This window comes from Cottoperca gobio, chromosome 5, assembly GCF_900634415.1.
Source record: "Cottoperca gobio chromosome 5, fCotGob3.1, whole genome shotgun sequence".
NCBI classification, from domain to species: Eukaryota; Metazoa; Chordata; class Actinopteri; order Perciformes; family Bovichtidae; genus Cottoperca; species Cottoperca gobio.
Window position 1 is genome coordinate 21,442,373 of NC_041359.1, and position 10,209 is coordinate 21,452,581.

Here is a 10,209-nt window from a genome sequence, read left to right on the forward strand (position 1 = left end):
AAAAGTACACAATTGTACCCTGATGTGCTCTAAACTGAAGATTAAAGGATTTGAAATAGAAAAATGTTGACAGAAAACTAAAGTAAAACTACAGTAGGTAATACATTACTGCTATGCTACTGATCTACAAAATGAATAGGAAGCTCACTAATGCAGGGTAGATGTAGGGTCTTGCAGACTTGAACAATCATTGCAAGTGCAGGATATGGCCGATGACCTTTCAGCGTCATTAAAACATGACATGCTTATATCTCATGTACTAAACCCATGCTAATAGAGCACTCCCCACAGCACTTCCCACTTTACCAACGGCAATGCCATCTCCTTTTACTTGATAAATGGTGGAAATGTATGTGAAGGATCTATTTAAAGTAAATGGTCGGAGAAAGAGGCAGCCTGCTCATTTGAGAGGATAGTGACATCGGTGTCACACGAGAGGATGATATTGGTGTCCAAATGACTTGGCAGCTGCACCAAAAATTATGTAGTACATATAAACTGTAGATATGATGTAAGGGATGGTTAGTTTTTACCTCAAAGTATTAAGTCTGACCTTGGGGCAACCGGAGGAGGTGAGGGCCAACAACAGTAACAACAACTAAGCAGACTTTTCCACCCTGTTTCTTTTCCTCTCTTTATATACTTTCAGGATTACTTCCAATCGGAAATACCTTTTACTGACATGACTGCTGAACATCATTGACATATTATAGGAAAAATATCGTCAATGTGTCTTCCACTCCTACACAGCCCTCCCATATTTCCTTCCGTCCCCTTTTTCCTCCAATTTTCACATCAAACACGGTTTAGCACCCTTCAGCTGGCAGCCTGTCACTCAGTTGACAGGAGGGTGGGAGTGGTGGAGGTGAGGTGGAGCCACTGGAGCTACCCATGACAGGTAAATGAACGGTACTGGTTTCTACAACACTGACATGTACCTAATTAGGTAATTTTGTGCTAACAATGTATTTGTTGTGATAATGCTCCTTTCAAATAATTCAGTATGATCAGCACGTAACTTTATCAAACTTTGTCAGCCTGAGTTGCATGCAGTGCTAATGAGCACTGGAACAGAAAAAAGAAATCTAACACACAAACCTTCAAAATAATGTGGTTAGATATTCCCGATGAATGTGCAGAGCTACAGAAAGAGAGAATGGCTTTTTAATAATAGATTTGTTACATAACTTTGCACCTGGGCCTTGTTAACTGACAAAAATATTCTCACATGAGGTAGTTTTGTGACAAAAGAGTTTGAGGCATCAAAACATGGTTTCATAATGTTTGCCCTAAAAATCCTAGCATTGATTTTAACTTGTATGAAGTCACAACTAACTAGGATAACGCACACTGGGATCATTTTTAAACATTGTCAGGGAAGCTATGACATGCAAATCATGATTTTGTGATAACATCACTGTGACTTTGATTGTGGTAAAAAAAAAAAACGGAAAAGCACACACTAAAGTGCTGCACTCAAAACTGCAGAAGCACACTCTACTTCCCCTCTGACCAGTGGGCCTGTCTAGAAATATGGAGCCTCACTTCCTAGCCGCTCCTCTTAAATTTAGACATGTGTGAGTAAAGGTTGACTGCCTTCATGCTTTTCTGCACGCTGGGGTGGCCTCCCTAAAATTAACACTAGTTGAGTACTCCACTCCCAGCCACATAGCTTTCATCTTTGGCCAATGACAACTGCTTGCTGTGGGTTGCTCCTCTCAGCTGTTCACAATGTGGTGTCAGCTGGCCCACAACAACTTCGCCCTGTTCTTTCATTTTCTTCACCCTGTTTCTTATTCACATTGTACTATTTCTTACTCCTTTTTTCTTTCCTTTCTACACATTTGACCTCTTTCTGGCTTGTTCCAAGTCCTGTTTCATGTAAGTCTTGCTCATTGTTCCTTTCTCTTTCTATCCCTCTGCTAAAACCTTCCTACTCCCTCTCTTCATCACTGCCTTTGAACAACAGGCATCACCACAATGTCAGGCCCGGCAGGGTGCCAGCTATGATTTTGTTTTAATAGCATACTGTCTGATTTTCAAAGCCACCCATTTCAACAAAGATGGACATTACATTTATGTCATTAGGGGCTGGCTTTGTTGTTGGTGGTGGTGGTGGCAGAAGTGGGCGGGGGTGATTAAAATAAACATGTCACTAGCAGCTACAATGATAAGCCATCTTTGCAACATGACAATGGTGCGAGTCCACAGCTGTCAATCAAATTGACCCTGTGCATCAGCCAATAGCCAAGTGACAACCAAGTGTCAATCAATGCAGACTGCAGACCCATTAGGAGGTGGAGGCTATAACTCATATGCATGCAAGATGAAACACAATGCACACACACACACACACATACATACATACATACATACATACATATCAGGATGTAGGTTTATTATTCACCATTACTGTTGTGATAGTGCATGAATCACAACTCAAGGGAAGTGGCACAGACCAATCACAACTTCACCATCGTAACCCTAAACAGGTGTAGTTTAAGCCAGGGAGATGGAAACCTAATGTGAGCCACAAATGGATTTAAATGCATCTTAATTGCCAAACATGGCATAAAAGAGCAAGCAAGCAGTGTAAAAAGGCTTGAATATATCAAAAAGCCTACTAAATGTGAGCTAAACACACCTCCAGGGATTAAAAATCAGACTGCATTCCCTCTGTGCTATGCATTTTATCTTTGTATTTACATAGCTTCACAATGCTGAGCCCTCAGACTTCTTAACACGAAGATCTCCATTGAGATGGTAGCCTGTTGCTGCAGGTCGAGGAAACAGGACAAGCAAAAGGCTTTTTATCAGCCGCTGAACAGTACACAGCACAGGTATGTAAGCCTGGCTTTAAAGATATTGAGAGGTCATGAACTTTTTCCCATTGAGAGGTTGTAGGAGCAATGCTGGTGTAACTATGATGTAGCAGCAGTGGGGTATTAATGCATCTTTGCTCACTCAAAGACAAAGATAAGCAGCGAAAAAGGTTATTTCTTAGCCAACCGAAGTAGATTATGTTCTGTAAAAACAGTGATGTATTTACTCGTTTCTGTGACCCCACTTTCAGCCAATTACTTAATTTGTAAGCACCTTTAAGAAAAATGGCTCACAATGAAAATTGCACACAGTTGCTAACAGTTGATATGTTTGTCTTGGTTTAAAACAAGTTGGTAACAGGAAACTTTTGGAAGTAGGTCTTCTCAACTTCAACATGTTATTTGGCTTTGGAGAGTCTGCTGGACCCATAATTAAAAAGTAATACTACAAAAAAATGTAAATAACGTGTCTTCCTACTAAGTAACGTTACACACAGTCAGTAATTGCCATCTCTGGTGCTGGCTCTGGGACACTGAAATGGTTCCCTGTCGAGGTGAAGCACAGCGTGAGATAATCACAGCTGTCATTTTTTTTTTTCTCTGAGCAAACCACAGTCCTACATTTGTTAAGTGTGAGTTAAAATACGAACAAGAAAGTGTCTCGACTAAACGTCGTGGCGAAGTAGAAATACACACTTAAGAGATTTAACGGTCAGTTTGAAGTTAACTGAAACCAACTGACAAGTCGACGGTTGTGTTTTCGCCGTCGTTGACAGAAACTGCACTCAAACTTCTAACTAGCCAAAACTTGTGCTAACTGACATTGACTCGCCGTTTATTAAGTTAGCCGTTCGGATATTATTTATTTAAAGTGCCTTACCTTTGATACTAATGCCGAGTCCTCCAACATCTTGCTTGGTAACTCGCACGGTGCGCTTCACGTTGGTGATGGTTTCCGGGACCGGGGACAAGCTTAGGTTCGGGGGGTCTCCGTTGATAGCACCGACCGTGCTTGGGTTCGGCTTCGCGGGCTCCTCGACACCCTCTCCGGGGTTTACAGTGAGCGTGTCCTCGGTAAGAGTGGCCAACACCCGGATCCAGCGGTCCACGGTCAGTCGAAGTTCCAGCAGTCCCGTTTTCTGCGCCTTCATCGCGGCAGCCATGTTCAACGCATTCCTGGAATAACTCTAGACGGGCTGGCAGTCCTGTAAAGAGATAGGGGGTGGAGGGATGGGGTAGGGGGCACAGCAGAGTTCCTCCTCTCTCTCTCTCTCTCTCTCTCTCTCTCTCTCTCTCTCTCTCTCTCTCTCTCTCTCTCTCTCTCTCTCTCTCTCTCTCCCCGACGCCCCCCCTCCCTCCAAAGAGGTTTATCCAGTAGTAAGAAGTAAAGTTAATTGAGGGTGATACGATTAGCAACGGTGTTGACACACACACTCAAAGTTCAAAGAGCTTCTTGTTGAGTCCCTCCATTAATGAAGTGTGTGTGGTTGAGTCACACATAATTACGTTTTGATTCATTTTTATTATTTATTTCAAGTGCATTGAACCACCCGGGCTCAGATCACAGATCTAATTTGCAATGTGCCCAACAGATACACAATCACTGCACTGATATATACAGACGTGCTGTCATGAAGAAAATCAAATCAATAGTGCTCCCAATGCCAGATTTTGCATTTCCAATGGATAGAGCTCATATCAGGCATGTCATCTACACATTTGGCTTCAGTTTGAACTTCTTACTCTGACCGATGGATATGATGTTAACAAGAGAGTTTCTCCATGAATCTCTCAGCTGAAAGGAGAATATACTTTATTAGTTCTCATTCAAAATACAATTAACAAAGAAAAAAAAACATTAATGCTGAGTTTGCCTTGAAAATGATAAACCCTCCAATCAATACCCAGCAAAATGTTAATAAAAGGTACACAGGAAGAGCATAGTGTTCTCTTAAGAGCTGTTATCCCAAAGTTTTCCTCCATAGGCAATAAATGAGTTGGCAGTGCAGTTTATGAGCACTAATGAAACTGAATCCATAGGCCAAAGATCAAAACCAAAAGGACCTGATGTGCCAGGCGGAGTTGCATAAGAGTGAGGAGAACGTCTGCTGTTTTGGTAAAGCGGCTGTGTTGCTTTGAATGGGTAGTATACAGTATAGTATCACTGTTTAGGTCAGTAGGTTGATTACCACCATTGTTTCTTGATTGGGATTATTTTCAGTGCACAAGACGATATCTTGAATAACTTCCTCTCTGAACCAATTTGTTCCGTATATTTTCCCCACACAACTTTTCTAGTTCTTTCTTTCAATAATATATATTTGAAATATTGTGGCAAACACTGAAAATGCTTCCTAATATATATTTGAAACACTTTTATAATAAGCTATGATTTCAGCAGGAATATTCGATGACAAAGCCATTTGGTCTTGGTTATGACACCAACTCAACATGGATGAATTGCTGTCTTGGTGACTCAGCAGAGGTGCACTTAATTGCGCAGAGTAGACTTTAACAACATGCGTGAGTCACTGAAACAAGCTGATGAAGCAGTCCACATTTCCCATGCTCTATTGCATCTGCAAGTAATCTGCCAGCCCTTCAGCTGTGTGTGTGGCAGCCTGTGTTGCATATGTGGCACAGCAGGTGAAAAAGCAAAGAAGTTCCAGCACCCAATTTTAGAAAACAGTCTTCTGGGTGGGTTGGTGAGGGGCAATTGCTCCCTTATTGAAAACAAGTTTAGAACATTGACTGAAAATTGCTCTTTAACCATACAGATACGGTTTAAAGATGTTCAGCCGTTAATAAAACCTCATTATAACCAAAAATCAGCTAAACTCTAGACGAGCTCTGCCTAACCTGCTGTATTCATTTAGATAGTTTTACTTTGATATATATTGAGATGTCTTTTTAATTTTAAATGTCCATGCATCCATTGAACATAAATCACAGACAAATTGAGTAATCTGCTCAACACAGAGGCTTTTTAGAGTTTGGTTCCCAATCTTCTGTCTCCCTCTAGTGGCTAAACGGCTCTATTACTTCAAGACACAGTTAAATGGCTTGGCAGACAAGGGCACATTTTTGAATATGAAGCAGATATTTGGAAAGGAATATTTAATATTGTTGTTTGAAAATCTCTTTGGAATTATAAAAAATAAAGTATTATTCTAAAAGATACTACCACGTTTCGTAAACAGCTTTAAGGGCAATATTTTAGATTGTTTTTGCTAGATATCAGCATTGTTTGTCTTTTTATCTCTAAAGCCAGGCTGATTGATTTTAGTTTATCTGACCTAGCAAACGTTTTTCTTTTTTAAGATTGATAAAAATATATGTCATATAGAGATTAATCTCTTGAGCATAAGATTAAATATACGATTACTGTGTCATCAACTTTCACCACAGTAATCTGTCCCAGGATTAAATGCTCCACAGTTATTGAATTAATATATCCGACCATATGTCCAGTTAAAATGCATGCGTTTTTAAACAAACAGACTAAGACATTTTGAAAACAATCATGAACATTTTGATTTTTTCATTAATGAAACATCTACTGGGAACTGCTCAAGCCGCAGCAATTATAGTCTTTGAGAACAGAGTGTTTAGAAATGTGATATTTATCATGTGTGTAATATTTCATAAACTATGCAACCCGTTGGCGCTCAAAAAAAAAAACATTTTGTTACTGATGGCTGATTGAAGCACAGCTGGTTTGACTGATTTAAAAGCCAGAATTGAATGACTACATAAATAGATATTCATAATTACTTTGGATAAATGAACATTATCCAGCAGTTAAAACACAGCTACACTGAGTACATGGATGTGTTTTATTCAAACTCAAATTAAGGTATAATGCATAAAGTAATGTATTGTACAATCTTAAACAGCAGGTACATTTTTGCTAAACTTACACCAGGTAACAGCTGTTTGTGGAGTTTGTGTGCACACCTTATGGACATACAAATCAATGTAAGATTCGTGCAGACGTACAAGATTATAGTCAACATATATTTATGCAGTTTTTTTTACATAAACTTTCCCCTTTACTTGCAGTGTTGTACATTTCTTTGTTCCGACAGAAACACTTGGATGTACTATTTAACACGTGTAGAGAACAACACATATAAACAGCTCAACAACAATGAAGCTTCAACCACAGTGCTTGCCTTAAGCAGTGCATCTACCTAATGATGTTTAGCATTATGACAAAGCTTTTGACCATCTGACCTCTTGTCTATACATCTGTCAGTCTATTCCTTTGTGATGTTGAATGGCAGGTGGCCAGCCTATCTTTCACAGTACCGGGCGTTCATATTTTTTTCAAAGCTTCAATGAATGGAACAAGAGGATTTGTAAGGATCTCTCACACACAAAGAATAGATGTCCTCTCATAAAGAACACATTTGGAGTTGATATAGACATGTATAGGACAGAAAAGTTGCCCGTCATATGGAAACATATGTACGGGGCCTTGTATATTTTCAAGGCTGTACTCCAGCACATTTGATGTATTGTAAACATTAGTCATTTTATATACAAAACAATAATGATCATCTTGTCAAACAAGGCATTGTTTTAGATATGAAATATTTGAAATGATCTCCACCTCGAACAACAACAACATTAACATGCTCCGTACGTGTTAATGCATCAATAATAATAATCAAAAAATGTAAAAAATATTATAATATGATATGCTGAAAAGGAAAGAAATCCAAATAATACTTACTTTAAGTACATGTCGTTGCAAATACTTCTATACTTTTACTGAAGTCAGATTTGAAATGCAGGACTTTTACTTGTAACTTAAGTAAGAGATCTGAATACTTCTTTCATCACTGCAAAACCCTCTTATTGAATTAAGTAAAAATGTACATGAAATATAACAGAATACAGATGACAATGATACGCAGGGGTTTAGAACAGTAATGCCCATGAGAAAACATTTGACATTACATATAAATTATTTATTTTCTCTATTTGCATTTTACCAACACAAATGATATATATATATATATATATATATATGGTTCCTATTTCTTTGTTGAAATATTTGGGCTTTATTGGCTGTGAAAAAGTAAAAAAAAACAAAAACACAATTGAAACCACTACAACCCCCCCACATGCCATCCTCAACCCCAGTTCAATCAGCCACATATATGCATGTCTCAACTCCCCAAAGACAGTGGACAGTTGGGGTGGCCTGCTGATTAATTTCAACCCCCCCCCCCCGCTTCCCTCTTCCTCCTCCTGCCATCCTCCAACCATCTCTGCATCTCTCCATCCATCCATCCCTCCCCTACTCTGCAAAGGGCAACAGCTCCAGAGGTCTACCATATGGGCCAGTGTCTGAGCGGCTGACTGCCTGCCTCCCTGCAGCTTACATGTGTGTGTGTGTGTGTGTGTGTGTGTGTGAGAGTCAAGCCTGCTCCGACTGTTAGCCTGCCCCACCTGTTCCCTTGTAACAACAGACCAGACCTCTCCACTACAGGCCGTCCAGGACAGGCTGGTGGGTAGATATATGAACTGATGAACTGACACAGACAAAAAGATAAACAGATTGAGCGGATGACGAGGAGAGATGTGCAGATGTGACAGAAGGATTTGGAAAATATTTCAATCAGAAGTGACAGTGAGATGAGTGATGAGCAGCTGCAAATCACATTATTGATAGGCACCTGCCAAGTCATTAGAAAAGTCACCGGAAATGTGGAAATAAATGATTAGAGACGGGAGAAAGAGGGAAGAAATGGGTCAGAAGACAGAAACACAGATGGGTAGACCACAACACAGATCAAAACAGATGAGCAGACAATAATAGATTTTAAAATGTGGAATAATTTATTCTCAAAATATGAATGACAGACTGTGCAGTGAACAGACTGTGGTAGACAGACACACCACGCTGCTCCCTAAACACCCGAGGACACAGGATAATAATGAAGGAGAACCTTGGGGTGATAATGAGAGGTCAAACAGAAGAATAAGTCCCAGGCTTGTACACCTGTGGCCAACCTTCTGCCATCTAAACCGCCCAGCCACCACTTTTCCTTTTTAACCCCCACCACGTTCAGTTACTCTCATTATAACCTACTGAATAATGTAAAGGTATATATGCATGAGGGATCCAAGCGAAGGAGAGGAGACAGGGCTGAGGGATGGGAGGATCTACATAATAGGGCTATCTCTCTCTCTCCATCTGGTCATATGTTTATAATCTTCCCCTCCTGCTTCTTAATGACGATATATCTGTTTGTCTGACAGACCCGATGCCCAATCACCCTCATCAAACCCCCCAAAACTATTTAGCTCTCGCTAATAATATCACGCTCTATCTACAGTCTGCACAACCTGTCCCACTTTGTGCAGTGGATACTGTGAATGTGAGAATGCTTGTGTGTGTGTGTTTGTCTCTATCTGTGCATTTCAGCGTCCGTGTGTATGAGCTGACGCGGGCACTTTGCAGCCCCAGGAGAATTAACCAGGCGTCTGCCACCTGACCCCGTTGACTCCGACCATCCTGGGCTCAGCTGATACGCGTGCCGTGTGGCCCTGACATGAGGAAGACAAAAAAAGCAGGAGGAGTGGGAGGAGGCTGAGGACAGAAGGAGCAGCAGGCAATGAATGATCATGATGACTAGGGCCATCTTGCTGGCCTCAGTCCCCCACCCCCCAGCAGAAACCCTGGCCTTGGCCCTGGCTCTGGCTCCCACATAGACTAGTGTTCTGGCTCAGGTCGGCGTGGGTGAAGTGTCACCACCAGGCAGGGTCTGGTCTGTCAGCTGTTGGGGGTGACAGGACGAGAGGAGGGGAGCGCAGAGGAGCGATGTATGCAGGGTGAGGGAGACGTACAATAGGTGTGGAGAAATAAATCAGGAGAGGATAATTGGTGAGCTGTGAAAAATCACAAAAAGCCAACAGAGGGAAAAAGAAGAAAGGTGCAAGGGTAGAGAAATAGAAAATATTGGAAGGAGCAGATTGAAACAATGGATAAAAGGGAACAGGTTTTGTGGAGGTGTCATATCTGCCAGGCCTTATGCAACCTACATAGCGCACGCAGATGGCACTACTGCTGAGAAAGTAGGGTAAACAGTCCCAGCTAATGACTTGCCCCCTCTTGACTCAGTAGAGTGAAGTGAAAGAGCAAATAATTGGAGAAAACATTCCCTCACGGGGATTAAGACTCTGTCAGGTCAGCCACTGTACAGTGGAGAGGGTAAGTGAGCAGGGTTGCAAAGGGTAAATGTGTAGGCTCATATATTCATGGCATCTTTTCACAGTGTTGTTGGCACTGTCAGATCACTCTGAGGCAGCGATTACTTAACTCAGCAAACTGGGCAGAGAGGGGGGGCAGAGGGGGGGGGCAGGCAGTTCCTCC

General features: G+C 41.2%; 1 protein-coding gene across 1 annotated transcript in view; it reads right to left on the reverse strand.

Moving 5' to 3' along the window:
* Positions 1–4,100, reverse strand: part of snta1 (syntrophin, alpha 1) — a 29,033-nt gene extending 24,933 nt beyond the window's left edge. The window contains exon 1 of the mRNA XM_029432580.1: positions 3,703–4,100. Coding sequence (XP_029288440.1) covers positions 3,703–3,985 — 283 coding nt within the window. The 5' untranslated portion in view covers positions 3,986–4,100. The remainder of the gene's footprint in view (positions 1–3,702) is intronic.
* Positions 4,101–10,209: the final 6,109 nt, after the last annotated feature.